At 45.4% G+C, this 16472-nt stretch overlaps 1 protein-coding gene across 5 annotated transcripts in view; it reads left to right on the top strand.

Moving 5' to 3' along the window:
• Nucleotides 1-16472, top strand: part of NAV2 (neuron navigator 2) — a 434895-nt gene that overhangs the window by 385912 nt on the left and 32511 nt on the right. For all 5 annotated transcript variants that reach the window (XR_008374143.1, XM_053560432.1, XM_053560431.1 and 2 more), the window contains 6 exons: nt 2390-2413; nt 2526-2600; nt 7708-7791; nt 8170-8281; nt 9573-9718; nt 12396-12568. Coding sequence is in view for 4 of the 5 variants with exons in the window: in XM_053560432.1 (XP_053416407.1) it covers nt 2390-2413; nt 2526-2600; nt 7708-7791; nt 8170-8281; nt 9573-9718; nt 12396-12568 (614 nt within the window). In the remaining variant the exon portion in view is untranslated. The remainder of the gene's footprint in view (nt 1-2389; nt 2414-2525; nt 2601-7707; nt 7792-8169; nt 8282-9572; nt 9719-12395; nt 12569-16472) is intronic.

Genomic DNA, 16472 nt, shown 5'->3' with positions numbered 1-16472 from the left:
ACCCCAGAAACAGGTGGACACAGGGACAGAGGCATGGGGAAGGACAGTTAGTTGAAGTGTTTAGAACTAGATCTAGCCTTCAGTGTTTAGAACTAGAACATCTATGAGGATGTTTCAGCCTGCTAACAGGCCTCTACCAGCTTCTCTACTGTTAGATAGCTGCGGCATCCTCACCATTAACTTTCTCCTTTGGATGAGACTCAGAAGTCAGGGGCCTTATTTCTGGAAAGCCTCCATGAGAATGTAGCTATCATAAAAGAGTGAGAGAATGTGCTGGTTAAGATCACAAGCTCTGGAGCCAGACTACCTTGGATCCAATCCCAACTGTCCTCACACGGGCCTTCTCTGAGACTATAGGTACCAATTAACCAGCTACAACCATGGGCAAGTAATTTAACCTCTCTGTGACTCAGTTTCCTCATACGCAAACCAGAAAGCAATAGTATTAGTACTTTCTCTAAGGGTTGTGATAAAGATTAAATAATGAATGTTAAGTGATTGAAACAGTCTGGCATGCGATAAGCATTCAGCAAATGCTGTTTATTATTACCCAAATGTAAGCAATTGCAAGGTCAGGGACCTGCTCATATTCACAGCTATATCCTGGGGTTTTTTTTTTGTTTTTTTTTTTTGAGACAGAGTCTCACTATGTCATCTTGGGTACGGTGCAGTGGTGACACAGCTCACAACAACTCAAACTCTTGGGCTTACGCGATTCTCTTGCCTCAGCCTCCCAAGTAGCTGGGACTACAGGTGCCCGCCACAACGCCCGGCTATTTTGGGGGTGTAGTTGTCATTGTTTGGTAGGCCCGGGCTAGATTCGAACCCACCAACTTCAGTGTATGTGGTTGGCGCTTCAGGCACCAAGCCAGTATAACCCGGTTTCTTAAAACAGTGCCTGGCACATAGTAGGAGATCAGTGAATATATGATGTGTGGTAGCAGTGGAATGGACAACAAAAAATGAACATTACCTGGGAGGGAAGAGCGAACCCTGAGGACGTCTTCCAACCTTCTGAAAGTATTTCTTAGATAAGGAGATTGTTAAACTATGTGACTTTAGGCAAGACACTTAACCTCTTTGAACCTCAAAAGGAATACAGACAAACTACTTAAAGGAATTACTTCGAGGATTAAATGATTTGGCCACATGTATTTAAAAACCAGTTGCTGCTACTGGTGGTGGTGGTGGTGGTGGGGCTTATGAGTGGGATTAGGAGGGAGGGCAGTGGGAATCTGGGGTGAAGACCAGACAGGAAGCAGCTGCCCACTTGCTCAGCTGATTGGTGTTGAGGTTTGGAAGTTCTAATGAATCGTTCCCCTTTGTGTTCTGAACTAATAGAAAAGTAGACACTTACACACTAAAAATCAGCTGCTGATTTTTAAAAATAATGGGTTTATCACTACTGAAATTGGATTAGCACACTCATCTAGAACCCAAGGACAAAATGGAGTGCTCGCCTAACTGGTTTTCAAGTCACTCCTGATCCCTGGGACACTGGAGTGGTGGGTGGAGGGGAGGATAGGAACACTTCCACATTTCCAAGGAGCAGAATGGATGCTTTTTTTTTTTGCAGTTTTTTGCCGGGGCTGGGTTTGAACCTGCCACCTCTGGCATATAGGGCTGGTGCCCTACTCCATTGAGCCATAGGCACTGCCCAATGGATGCTTTTTTTATGGGCCCCCATAGGAACCAGAGGAGAGGGAAAGAAAGGTTCCTCTTGCAGCAGGTTTCCACAACCCATGTGAATGCCCCCTCTGGGAAGAGATAGTCTCAGAATTTCTGCCTGGCAGGTACTTGTGTCACCATAGCATGGAAGGCTCTGCCAGTAAAAGGGACAACAGGGCAAACCCTTACTTCATAGGGTCACGGGTAGTTGGGAGACTTATGGTGGAGCAGTAGGAAGCTGAAGGTCACTTCTGTATAGTACCAGCCTGGCTGATAGGGACCTCTCCAACCTTCCTGCCTTAGAGGCCTGTCTGCCCTGCTACTGTTCCCATTGAGATGCCCTATGTAGGTGAAAGAGAGGGATAAAATGGGGGCAGAATTAACATAAGAGCTGTCCTCCTTGCTCCCTAGATAAGATTGCCAGATAAAATACAGAACACCTAATTAAATTTGGAAGTCAGATTAACAACAAATAACTTCTTAGTATAAATATGCCCCCAATATTGCATGGGATTTACTTAGACAAAAAAAAAATTAAAATTTAACCAGAAAAGAAACTAATAAATCAATCTTCCAGCTAGTGCAGGTATCCACATACAGTGTTCATGGTAGGCTGGACGTCACTGTCCTTTCCTTCCAAGACCAAGAACGGTCTTGGTGCATTTTTTAGCTTGGTGTGATTAGATCAACTGGTCTAATTTCCCTTATGTTTTCTTTATAGCCAGAAGAGAAATGCCAGTCAGAGGTAAGGAACAGCTTGCTGCTTGGATTTCCTCTCTCATTATTATGGATTGTTTTACCTAGCTCAACCTAGAAATGGATTCCCAAAGCAAGTGACTGTCCTTTGTCATCTGTAGATTCGTAAATTGCGGCGGGAACTAGATGCCTCACAGGAGAAGGTTTCAGCGTTGACCACCCAGCTGACAGCAAATGTAAGTACGGACAGGGCGGGAGCCATGGGGGTGAGAGGCAGCTGGTGCTACTTTTTGAGCACTGCCTTGAGGCCTCCCATCTGAACATAGAGAACCAGCAGAGTACCATAAAAAGGATACAGGCTTTAGCATCATGGGTGTGAACGTCAGCTCGCACACTTACTGGGTTTGTGACTTTGGGTTCGTTCATTTAGCCTTTTAGACTGAATTTACTCCTCTCTGTAATGAGGGTAATGAATCTCTCACAGTTGTCCTGTGGTTAGTGTTCACTATATATTAAGTGCTCATTAAAATGTTAATTTCTCTCCCTTTCCCTTTCTGAAGATTTCGATCTTAAAGGAGAGGGTAAAGAAGGACAGAAAGGAAAAGAATTTAGGGCTCCACAATAAACAGCCAGCTGCTCTGTCATTATAATATATGCCTTTATGTGTTCAGGGGACACTGCCAACCAGCATTCAATTCGACACTGTTTAGGTGCCAGCTATGCCTCGGGCACTGGTGGGTGCAATCATAAGCAAGCACGGTCACCAGCTTCTTAGCATTCAGTCTCTGCTGCAGCAGAGAGACAGAACAAATAGGGTTGCTATAACACGATAACTGTTAGGGTAGAGATGAGGAAGGAAGAGGTGGGGGAGGTTCATAAGGGGCGCTAACTCAGTCTTGGTACAGGGTGGGAAGGGGATCAGGAAGGACTTCCCAGAGGAGGCAACAGCTGATGAATGCCCTGTAGGGGAAGACAGAATTCATACCAGAGAATAGTTTGTACAAAGACCAGGGAGAACGGTCTTGGTGCATTTTGAATTATCTGTATTATCTGTAGCTTGGTGTGATTAGAATCTGTGGCTTGGCTGTGGAGAACAGGTAAGGGTCAGAGAAGGAAATGAGGAGGAAGAAACCGCTGGAGAAAGCAAGGGTCCGATCATGTAGTGTCCGAGCTGCTGGGCTGGGAGTTTGGACTTCTCCCAGTGAGTTTTAAGAAAGCAGTGGGGTGGTCTGGTTTCTCTTTAGAAAGCTTCCTGACTGTGGTGTGGATACAGGATCAGAGGAATTAGAACAGGAGCAGAGGTCTCCTGCCCCCATAAGTCCCATCTGATAAACAGCCCTTGTGCAGAGCTGTGACCAGGCAAAGGCTGGAGCTCAGGAGGCAGAGCTTGCAGTATCGGAAGGTACCAAGATGCCTCTGAGGCAAGGCTTCCTGGCCGGGAGTTCACAGCCCATCCTGAGCCCACAGCCCTACTTGACTGCAACATGCTCTTAAAATGCAAAGCAGCTTCAGAAATTTCATCTTCCTTTGACCTGGAGTCAATATTCCAAATGGATCATTCACCTGGAGTTTTTACCCTGGCATTCTCAGCTTGAGCCTGAGTCAACTCAAGGAAACCATTTCTCTTTAAGGTCTGCACTTGAATTACCTAGCACAGTGCTTGACCTTACTACAAGGTCAATAATTGATAGCTGCCTTCATCATTCAGTCTCCTAAGTTCTCTTACATTTCTGGAATTCTTGGATTTCTTTCAAAGCCCTTAACATACTAGGCCACTGTGTGTTTTGTGATTCCTTGTTTTTCCTTACCACTTCTATCATCAGTAATGATAAAAGAACTTCAGAAATTGATGTAAAAATAAATTCTGAGGCTTAGATCCTATTCCAAAAAGCAGCAGAGGTATTTGATGGATAGATTCTTCATCAAGAGAACTAGAGGTGTGCATTCAAATCCAGAATAAACTCTAGACCCAATGACGGGGTCTTCTGGGTATCATGCAAACATGTAGGTTAAATGGCATCCCCAACCCACAAATGATTCTGAGTTACCCTTTTAATTAAGAATTACAGCTTGGGTGGTGCCTATGGCTCAAAGGAGTAGGGCACCGGCCCCATATACCGGAGGTGGCAGGTTCAAACCCAGCCCTGGCCAAAAACTGCAAAAAAAAAAAAAAACAAAGACTGCTGTCAATCACTGCCCTTGACTAATCCTCAAGTAGTAGTTAACTTATCAGTGAACTTGGGTTAATGCCTCCACTGATCTCATGCTGCACAAGGAACTTTACTTTGGGCCATTTGGAACTCTACTCTCTCTTCTAAAAGAGTAAGAGTGAGTTCCCTTATATCACTCCAGAAGTGTGTTTTACAACTCATAAAAGCTATTGAATCCTATATTGTTATAAAGTAAATATTTAGTCTTACCACACACCACCACTGGCAGTGCTAACATGTTTTATTGTCTGCCATTTTTCTCACAGAACAAGCTGTGTTTGTTTTTCTAGGACAAACTACTCAAAGCCACCTTCTCTGGGTGTTTTTATACTGCTGGAGTTTGTTTTCCCTGGGAACGTGAGAATGGTGCTTGATGAGAAGGCTGTTGTGTGTGTCTGAACCAGGCTTAGGACAGCCTCTCTGGCCCGTATGTTCATAGTTGTGCTGATGACACAAAAGCAGCCCTTTTGCTCGGATCCTCTGGTTCTTCAGAGTAAATGTAGTTTCTTTTTGAGCTTGCAAAAACACTCTTTCAATAGCAGTCTTCAAGGGTCAGGTTTTTGGTTTTGTTTTTAATTGAATAGAAAATATGAATGCCAACAATTGGAATCATGTGGGGGGGGGGACAATAAAAGGCCAAACTGAACTAAATGGAAATAAATCATTTATTTATTTATTTATTTTTTGTAGAGACAGAGTCTCGCTTTATGGCCCACAGTAGAGTGTCATGGCATCACACAGCTCACAGCAACCTCCAACTCCTGGGCTTAAGCGATTCTCTTGCCCCAGCCTCCCGAGTAGCTGGGACTACAGGCGCCCGCCACAACGCCCAGCTATTTTTTGGTTGCAGTTCAGCCGGGGCCGGCTTGAACCCGCCACCCTTGGAATATGGGGCCGTTGCCTTACCGACTGAGCCACAGGCGCCTCCCGAAATAAATCATTTAAATTTAACTTAGTAATTCCTTTGCAATGGAGAGCAAACATTCTTTTAGTTATTCGTGTCCTGGCCCATTTCCTTTTTTGACTATGTGACTATCTCAAATTGATTGGCTTTGATTTTGCCACCTGTTCTCCAGCACAAACCAAAGCATATCTCTTTATTTTAAAATGAAGAGGGATTTTCTCCTTTTTTTTCCTTCAGTTTTTGGCCAGGGCTGGGTTTGAACCTGCCACCTCTGGCATATGAGGCCAGCGCCCTACTCCATTGAGCCACAGGCACCGCCCAATTTTCTCCATTTTTAATAGAGAAAGATGATGTAGTCGGAATGCTCTTCCACTTAACACTACAAATGGTCCTGTTCCCTGCCAACAATTGATCTTAGCCTCAACCATCCCGGTTTGAGGAAGTCTGATGACAGGCCCCTGTGCACCCCTCAGACCTCCCCTTATATCAAATGGCACTGGCCCTCCTCACAAGTCAGGCCAAAGGCTTCTTCCCTCTCCCCCCATTCTTACCCTGCTTTTATTCTTTGCCGTGTGCATCAGTCATCTTTTCCTCTAGAATGTTCTAGCAAGATCCAATCTCACTTCCTCCAGCGCTCTCCCAGTATCCTCTGCTGGCTCTTCTCCTTGTCCTCTGTGTGTCTGCTCCCTCCCTACACCTGCGTTCTCCAGGAATATGACTCCTCTCTTAGTTTAATTCATCACTTTCTCATTCCCAAACCTCTTTCCTTCCCTACAAGTGTCATTCATTCCTGTGTTTTGCAACTCCTCAATGGCTCATAGGCCTGTCTCACCCATTTTGTTTCATTTAGTGCTCAAAATTGACATATTTCCCATATCAGGGATAAAGAAGCTGAGGCCAGGAGGATTAGATGACTTGCTCAGCGTCAGAAGTAATCAGAAAGAGCTAGAATGAGAGCTGAAGACCGACAACTCTATACCCTGTGCCACACCACCTCCTTCATCCAAGTTCTTTTCTTTTCAATCCTTTATTTCCTCATCCAGCACTCATTTATGGAGTGGCTGCTTTGTACAAGCAGTGAGGACACAGGGGTAAGCAAGATAGATGTGGCGTTAACCTTCATCAAATGTACAGTCTGGTAGTCCATTTTGTCTGCTGCCCAAATGCCTCTTAACTATAGGTCATGCCACTATTCCATTTATCTAAGTAGAGTTCGAAGGTTAGAAAATTCTGGCTCGTACTAGATGCTTAAGTTGATTGCTGGAAATTCCCTAGCATGACTATTGAAAAGCATCCATTCTTTATTCTTGGTGACCTGGAGCCTCATTCAGCCAACCAACATTTCAACTATTACTCTGTGTCCCAGGCAAAAGCTTAATGTTGGGACACAAAGTTACCTCTTATTCCTTGAATAAAGTTGCAGACAAGGGTGCAGGCAGAAAAAAAGCTCACATTTCTCAATTCTAAAATGTATTCTTTTTTCACATTTTAAAATCTCTGAAAATTGGATGCATATTTAATTATAATTGACAACACTGTAAAACTTTTCTTAGTAATGTATAAAATATGTTCCATCTGATGTCATGTTCTAACAGAAGTACACGGGAAGTGGTAACTCACTGAGGGAAATAAGTAAGGTTTCTCCAAGGAGGGAGCAGATGGGCCTTTCATTAGCTTTTTATTAACCAGGATTATAATAAGCAAAATATGCCAACCACTTTGTTCATTCATTCTGCAAACATACTTGATATGAGCCTCTACTATGAGCTTAGCAGGTGGTGAGCACAAAAATCATCCCTCGGTGCAGTAGAGAAGGCAGATATAGATCAACAACCACAAGACTGTGTGTTTTTAACCATGAAATCACAAAGCATTTGTCAGAAGTGCAGTGTGCTGTAAGAGTGAGTATGTCTTGAGGGGAAACGCAGAAAGCTCTCAAGGTGGACGTGTAAAAATCAGACAAGGAGAGGACTGGGGGGAAGAGCATTCCATGCAGAGGGGAAGGGATGGACAGTGGCCCTGCGCTAGGAAGATGGACAGATGTGTGAGCAAGTAAAATGCTGGAGTCACTGGACCCCAAAGGGCAGCAGGGAATGGGCTTCAAGGGAACCTAAAGGAGTAGGCAATTCCAAGCGGTACCTATGGGATTTCTGCCTTTAAGATCCAGCCCCTTTTAGACTCTTGTGCCTGGCAAGGTAATGGAACTGAGGCTGTGTCTTCCCCCTCCAGGCTCATCTCGTGGCAGCCTTTGAACAGAGTCTTGGAAACATGACAATCAGGCTCCAGAGTTTGACCATGACAGCTGAGCAGAAGGTGAGGCAGAAAGGTGGCTTGCTTCTCTCCCTGCTTGGGGTTAACAACAAACCTAAATATATGATTCTCATTCCTTTCAGATGATTGTATAGATTTTAATGTACTTCTTGAACTATTAGAATTTAATTGTAAAAAATAGGGAGATCTGTTGAGGGAAAAAATGACTTAAATTGAGAGATGATAACAGCATCAACGGATCTTGTAGCTCTATCCCTACCTCTTTTATGTGTTTGTTTATGCCTGTGGATATTCAGTCTACTGAATGAGTAAGACAGAGGTTACGTTGAACTCCCTGTTGCCTTCCCTCCCATAGTGAAGCCAAGTGGAATTCTGCACAGAATGGTTTAGGGATCACCAATAGTTCTTTCTGTTCCTCAGGATTCAGAACTGAATGAGTTAAGGAAAACCATTGAGCTGCTGAAGAAACAGAACGCAGCTGCCCAGGCTGCCATAAATGGAGTAATTAACACACCGGAGCTCAATTGTAAAGGTAAAGTAAGAAGAACAGACACCTACCTGCCCTTAGGAGCCTTCCCCTGACAATACATGATGCAACCTCCCTGCCACAGTGCTGGGTAATTCAATTTTGCCTCAGGTGGGACAGGTCCTAGAAGGCAAACACTTTTAATCAGGTCACTTCTCGTCTCTGTGAAGATGAAGCTTATGATCTTCTTGATGGATCTCAAAAATGGGAGAAAATATATTTCTGCTGACAGAGTATCAGAGTGTTATACAGCCCTTAATTTTACTAACACTTTGATACTTGCATGCTGATGTATAGGATAAACTGAAATAGTTCCTCCCTGATGTATCCAGGAAAACATTTCTGAGTGACTAGCTTTGTCCTTTGTATCTTAGCTGGGGTAGAAGACAAGAATGTAGGTGTGCAGGTGGGTTACCTCCTGCATAAGAATATTGTCAGTAGCAGTAATAGGAGCAATATTGATAGCTTTTATGGAACATTTACTGTGTTCTAAACACTGTGCTAAGTGCTTCAATGATTTGATTAATTATCTTGTTTTCTTCCCACCTTGTGAGTATCACACTGGTCCTCTCCTCACTGTACTGTTGAGGACACTGGCTTTCAGAGATGAGAGCTACTTCCTAAAGTCAGGGAGTAGTAAGAAACAGAAGTGGGGTGAGAAGCTGAGTCTGTCTAACCAATGCTCTCAAAGACCACGCTTTAGGTAGTTGGTCCTCCTAAGGAAAACTGTCCACAAACGTTGTTGGATGTCAGTCATTTTCAGTATGGTTGTTCTTGTGGCTATTCTGAAAAAGTGATGATAGATTTGAAATGGGAAGGATTAGCAAGAACTGGCCAGACAGAGTCAAGGGAAAAAGAGCACCCAGGCAGGAAGATAGCACACGGAAGGCCCTGAGTTGCTGTGGGCTTGGCACTTCCAAGGGCTGCAGTTTTGCAGCAGGAGCCTGGATGACAGAAGAGGAGGGGCTGACAAGGAAGGTGACCCCTGCTGCAGTTCACAGGCACAGTCTCCAGCCTGTCTTAAGAGAGCCGGTGTTGGGGAAATTCCCTCTGAGCCTCCCTTGACTTCTGTTTTGTCAAGTAGGAGAAAGGTGGACCTTGTTTAGTTGACCACAGAGGACAGAGAGAGCAGCCACCTACTCAAGGACCTTAAAACCCAGCAGTGGGAAACAGAGGGAACGTCTAAATGGAAAATAGTACTCCCCAGGTGTGCAGATTTCACATGAAGGGCCATCCTCTGCCCTGGAGGACAGGGCTTAGGTTGGCAGCTGCTTATATACCCTGCTTTGGCCTCCAGGAAACGGCCCGGCCCAGTCTGCAGACCTCCGCATCCGCAGGCAGCACTCTTCCGACAGCGTCTCCAGCATCAACAGCGCCACCAGCCACTCCAGCGTGGGCAGCAACATAGAGAGTGACTCGAAGAAAAAGAAGAGGAAGAACTGGGTGAGTGTATGTGCAAACACTCCTGGGGACTGCCTGACAGCGTCAGCCGCGGAACCAGCATCCCCCCAGACGAAGGCCAGGCCAGCTCTCAACTGCAGGTCACAGACCTTTGGTAGTAGATCCAAGGAGGTCGTCTGTGCATAGGTTTTGACTAAAATCAATGTTACGCTCAGCAAAACACAAGAATTTATAAAATCACCACCCCTTTGTAGTTTTTTATCTTCCATGTGACTTTGTGTGGCGTCCCCATCTTTCATTCCATACCCGTGTCATTTCTTTGTCATTATATGTCAGCCACAAAGTTCTAGGTACGAGAGCGAAGTGTTTTCTTCTTCATTAGTTCCAGAGTACTTTTTTTGAGCATATATTGCTAGTTATCCTATCATTCACAATAACCTCTGTTTACATAGTTGCCTAGGATAGCATCAAATCAACCTGCTCTTTAAAAACTTTTTGACTCCATCCTGTAAATAAGTTTGATAATGTCAGGGTTAGGAGTTAGTGAGGAGTTACAAACTGGCGATTGTACCCTCCTGATGGTGAGTTTAATAAAATTAGTCTCCATCGCAGTGTTTCTCCATGTGTTCAAAATCCCAGTGAGCTCCTTGAATTTCTGTATGGTCATCTTGAACAGTTCTTCTCACCCTTCTGGGAAAATTCTATGCTACTCAATCCCTTCTCAGTTTTTAGTTTCACTGGAAAAGCTGCAAAGCCCTGACCAACATTTGCTGTTCCTCGCCTTCAGGCAGCAATATCCCAAGTTTGATCTGAAGGTGGCCAGTGGTCAGAGAGCCCTGGTTGTCAGTGCCGATGGCATCATTTTCACATTTGGCCTCCTCATTCACTGTGTACGTTCTCATTCATTCTGTGTTATCTTGGATGGGTGGCGAGGTCTAGTGATGGAGAAGTTAGGGATTTCGTTATTTTAGTCATTGATTACTTACATTGGAAGCAAGCTAAAAGTCTGATTCAGTGTGACCCTCTCATCATTCTGATTAATTTTTTTCTTTAAGTTATTAATGGCTTTTAGACAATTGATTTTGTATGACTAAACAGAGAAAAGTAACTCATGTTGGTATCTAATATGTGACTGATAAATCAGAGAATGATCTGATGAGAGAATATTTGCAAAATAATGGATATCCATTTGCTTCAATTCTAGAAATAAAACTTAACTTTTTGTTGCTTGAAGACAACTTTGGGTTATCAGTAAAGTCAGGGAAGATGGATAATTGGCATCCTCAGCAAAACCCAAAGCTAATTCTGTCAAATCTTTGTAATCTCCTCCTCTACCTGGTTTTTTAGTAGAGGTGGAAGCAAGGATTCAAGTTGATGGTTTGTGTGCCAAATCCTACTGTTTCCATGACTCCTCTCTGGAAATATGACCAGAAGGGAAAAAGCAGGAGAGAAATAGGACCCGGGTTTGCCCACGAGCTGGACGTGCAGTTTGATATGGATGAAACCCATTCACGGGAGAAGAATCTTATCAGCTTTCGGAGTGACCCATTTTCTGAATTTCTCAACACCTAAGAAAACCCCGAGAATGTATTTTCAAGAGGGAAAAAGACTTTAGGAAAAGGAAATTACTTTGTAAAAGACCTTTTTTTGGTCTAGAAAAATAAATACTGATTATGGCTTTCGGAGAAGATATTACACTTTAATTCTTTTTGTTCTCATTAGAATTTTCAGTTCTATTTCATGGTTTGGGAAATAATGATATACTAGTTCCTTTTCCCAATACGGTTAATAAATTTTTAAAAAATGATTGTCCATTTTTTGAGTAACAAGTAAGATGGCTGATTTCCTGCTTATTAGATTTTCTTATATACAGCGACAGCAGGAACTCCCACAAGAAGAAGGCAAAGAGCCACAGCAGCCTTCTGGGGCGAGCGAACAGTAACGTTAGCACTACTCAGAAAGGAAGGCATCTCTTCCCACGCCCAAATCAAAGCATAGACAGATGACTGATAAGAGGCAGGAAAAGAATAAGGTTCAAGAGGTAGCCATTTCAACCAGACAGGGAGAAGCTGGGAGAACGGGGATTGCAGGGGACTCCCCCACCTGCTATCGCCTTCCTTTCATAATGGAGGAAGATGCCCCCAGCGCTTTTAATGACTCCTGCCCTGCTGGATACCGCCTCTGTGTGTGGTGTTTATTATTAGCCATGTTGTGTCTAAAAATCCGAAGCTTTCCCTGTCACTGGCTTTATCTGTTAAAAATTGTCTTTTTTCCTTCCCCTTCCCCATTTTTGCTTGCGTTTTCTCTGGCAGGTAAATGAGGTAAGCAAGACCAACTTTAATATCAGATACCAAGCTAACCCATCCACTGATATGACTAACTTCATCCGCATCTGTTACCATGTCTGGGCATCCTGCTTTGTTGCTGTGTAACCTCATCTTCCCAACACACATCTGCTGAGCCAGGCTCTGTCTTGCCTCTAGTCTTGAACCAAGAGTAGGCATGGAATGTTACCCACAGGTTCCGTCCTTTGAGCTGTCCATACCAGATAACTCCTCTTCCTTTAATGCACTGATTCAAGAGAGCTACTGGGAACCTTCTCCATTGGTGGGGGGAAAATCTGGGAGAACTAATTGCTTTTTTGTGTGCATGTCCCTGTTTTGCCGAGGCGTAAGCATTGGCCGCAGCCCCCGTGAGGCTGACAATCTTGTATATTCAGTTACGCAGCTCCTTCAAGCAAGCTTTCGGGAAGAAGAAATCCCCCAAGTCAGCATCCTCTCATTCAGACATTGAAGAGATGACAGATTCCTCTTTGCCTTCCTCGCCAAAGTTACCACACAACGGGTCCACGGGTTCCACTCCACTGCTGAGGAATTCTCACTCCAACTCTCTGTAAGTCAGTCTGTCAAGGTCGGCCTAGTCACAGGACATCTTGGCCCCTAAGAACTGTCTCAAATAGGGATGGTGAGGAGTGCTGTTATGCTACTTCTGCTCCTTAGGAGCCTTTATGCTTTGCTTCAGTGGGACTATGAATGTTCTTTCTGTGAGAACTGGGAAGGTTGAAAGAGAAAGGAGATTAGGTTTTAGCACTGATGATGTCAGTGTCTGTCAGGGGTCCTTAAGCTTTTTAAACAGGGGGCCAGTTCACTGTCCCTCAGACCGTTGGAGGGCCAGACTATAGTTTAAAAAAAACAAACTATGAACAAATTCCTATGCACATTGCACATATCTTATTTTGAAGTAAAAAAGCAAAACGGAAACAAATACAATCACACCGCCTCATGTGGCCCACGGGCCACAGTTTGAGAACCCCTGATAGCTGGCTGGCCTTAAGCAAGTTGCTTAACCTCTCTTTGTTTCCATGTCTTTGTCAAACTGGGTTAATGGTTGTTGCCTGCTTACTCTAACCTAAGGACTGAACGTGGTAAATGGGTATAAAAGAGCTTGTTCCCTGCAGCAGTGAGAAAGGCTGCCTGTGCCCAGTGAGGCTGAACTCATTCTGAGACCGTGGTATTCTAGGCCTAGAATTGAAGAAGAGGAAAGTTATCAGCACGATCAGACAGCGTCTGGGCGAAGAGGGGAGTTGTGGTTGTGGTCCAAATAGCCACTGAGATAGGGGTTAGAAAAAGAGGTCTGGCTCTGTAAACTTTAGTTTCTTCACTAGTAAAAATGGAGCTCGTTATATCTGCCTTGATAGATTCTTGGGAGGGCCAAGTTAGACACTGTGCATTGGAGTTTCATTCTTCCTGTTCCATCTTCCTTCATTCTCGGGAAGCTGGGTCTACGGAGCTGACCCTAAGTCCACTTACCCAGCCCATCTGCTAGAGATAGCAGCTTACATAAGTGTCCTGAAGTCCTGCCCAAGTGGCTTTCCACATGAGTGCAGGGAAGACCAGTCTGTCCAGAGGCCAGGTCTTTGTAGCACACCAAATGCATGGACGAAAGGAAGTGGACTATGGGGTCACTGATTTTAAGCCTCCCTACCCACTAGTGAAACATGGCCCTGTCAGGGACGCCATTCTAATTAGATTATCAGCTCCTCTTCTCCCGAGGAGCACCCTAGTAAGAAGGTGGCCATAGGGATGTGTCCTTCTTTCTGTTGTGGGAGAGGACAATAATCTGAGCAGGAGAAAGAAGAGCCTTAAGGACCAGACTCCAACGTGTCCCTGTGGTCCCCAGCCCCCGCATGTGAGGGATTAGATGAATGATAGAGAGAATGTGTCCTGTTAGATATCCAGAGTGCCCAAGAAGTAAATAAGGAGCAAGTTACAGAAGTTACAGGCTGGGTGTGGTGGCTCATGCCTATAATCCTACTGTGTAATCTCTGGGAGGCCAAGGCAGAAGGATCAATTGAAGTCAGAGTTTGTACCCTCAATGAATCCCCAACAATAAAAAAAAAAAATAAATAAATAAATAAAAAGAAGTCAGGAGTTTGAGACCAGCCTGAGCAAGTGTAAGACCTCATCTCTACCCGCCCCCCCCCAAAGGAAAAATTAGCCAGGTGTTGTGGTACATACCTGTAGTCCCACCTACTTAGGAGGCCAAGGCAGGAGGATCGCTGGAGCCCAGGAGTTTGAGGTGGCCTTGAGCTATGATGATGACATTGCACTCCAGCCTGAGCAGCGAAACAAGTTGCTGTGACTCTCATCTCAGAGCATGCCAGCTCATTTGTTTTCTGATCAGGAGTAAATGGAATTCATCATGTTTTTATTTACCGATTTAAACTTTGTGTGGAGCAACCTGTGTGAGCAGAGCACTCTTTTCAGGTGTTCTGGAGAGAACAGATTCTCCAGCCCCCAGAGAGTAGGGACCGGTAGAGACAGGGCATATGGTTCAGGTCCTTCTGCTCCTGAGCTCTACTCTGTGGCAGCCACCCATCTCAGCTCTGGTTACAGCAGTCTACAAGACAGAGTTCTACTCCAGTAGACCCAATATACATGTACCAAGTAGAAAGAAGGGTGCTAAACAAATCCCAAATAAACTGGAAAAATCAGATAAAGCTAAGAGCTAATGTTGTGAATTAAAATAGTGCTGGAATATAGAGTACCTGAGTAGCAACCCTTACATGGAGTGGTCCGAAAAGGCCCCTTGGAGGAGGTGGCATTTCAGCTGAGATCTGCATGGTGGAAGGAGCCACTGAGTCAGTTCTGGTCAGTATCATTAGCGGCTGTAACAAACTCAGCCCAAATCTCAGTGGCTTTGCATATGACTGTTTATTTGTGGCTCCAAACTCATTGCAGACATTCCTAGTCAGCAGGCAGCCTGTTCTGTGGTGGTGTGGGCACTGAGGTTCCTGCTGTCCATGAGGCCTGAGTCTTCTGCTCAGCACTCTGTGCCCAGCCATTGGGTAAGGGAGGGGAGAGAGGGCAGAGGAGCCTATAGGAGGGTCGTAGGGACTGGGCTGGAAGAGGCACACATGTTACCTTTTCCCACTGTCCACTGACGTGGACTCAGGGCTCTACTACCTCCAGGGGAGGAAGTGAAAATGGAAATGGGCTTCAGTGAGCACATAGCGGCCTCTGCCACTCCAGCCCCCAGTGAGCAGGGCAGCCTTCCTGACCACAAGGACCCTAATGTGGAGACGGGCGTCGTGGATGTGAGAAGGAGAGGGACGGCCAGCAGGACTTCCCCAGCATGGGAAAGGAGGCCTCCCTAGAACAGTGCTGCTTTGAAGTGAATGTGTGTCTGATTTTGTGTGGACTGGGCAGATGGGGAAGAGTTTTAAGCAGGAATGAGGATAACCTGAATTAGTGGATTCAGGAAGGAAAAAGGGAGGAAAGGAGATGCCCTGGAGGCTGGTGCCACCCCAGCCCATCTGGCGCACTCTGCTCCTCGAGGCCTCGCTGTGCCCTCAGCCTGGTAATGCTCTTCTCTTGGTATTTATTTCCAGGTCTGTACTCAGTGTGGCCTTATATATAAAGTGTTGCCCATCTACACTTCATAAAGCCACAGCCCACCACCAGCCAGCACTCCCACCGTCCCCTTGTCCTGCTGTATTCCCCACCATTGCATATACCAGCACTCAACACCTGATCTGCAGGCTGTCCCTGGTTATTTGTTCTCTGTCCTCTCTTGAAATCTACAGAAGAGGCTTCATGGAGGTAGCTACCCTGTTGGTTTTGCAGGCACTCAAATATTGGGTGGAAAGAAGAGTGATGCTGGTGTTGCGTTCTGGATGGAATTAGAGTATATTCTTGAAGAAAGGCTGACAGTCCACGGTGACGGATCAGATATGCAATGTGAGGGAAAGAGAAGAGTAATCCTCAGATATTCCTAGACTCACAATTTGAGAACTTGGGGTGGGTGAGAGTCTCCGATGGGGACAGGGTAGAGGTCAGCAGCTCTGGTTTGGCCACATTAAGTTTGGGATGACCGGGAGGCACCCTTATGGAGATGCTGGCCCAGAGTCCCAGGGCATATAGACTTGGGAGACACTGGGAGACTTGGGTGCATGGGTGTTGTTGAAAGCTGCATAGTCGGGAGGCTTCTCTGAGGGCGATGAAGAAGAGCAGAAGTGTAAGGACTGAGCTCTGGAGCTCTCTGATATTTGAAGTTCTGGAAGAGAAAGCAGGGCAGCCAGCCAGAGCAGGGGGTGGACACTGGGAGCAGAGAGAAGAAACCAGTGGAGGGGGGAGTAGGAGCCGGGCCAGAAGCACCGGGTGGCCAAGTAAGACGAGGAGAGAGTGGTGGTGATGCGCTCACTGGGCAGGACCTCTCCTTCCAGCCACGCTCCCCAGAGGGACTGGGCAGGGCAGACTTGGCTCCCAACCCTTCTCTTACATTCCATAGCATCCAC

Source organism: Nycticebus coucang, chromosome 14 (assembly GCF_027406575.1).
Source record: "Nycticebus coucang isolate mNycCou1 chromosome 14, mNycCou1.pri, whole genome shotgun sequence".
NCBI lineage: Eukaryota > Metazoa > Chordata > Mammalia > Primates > Lorisidae > Nycticebus > Nycticebus coucang.
Note: the sequence above shows the minus strand (reverse complement) of the source record. Positions and strands in the feature narration are given on the sequence as shown.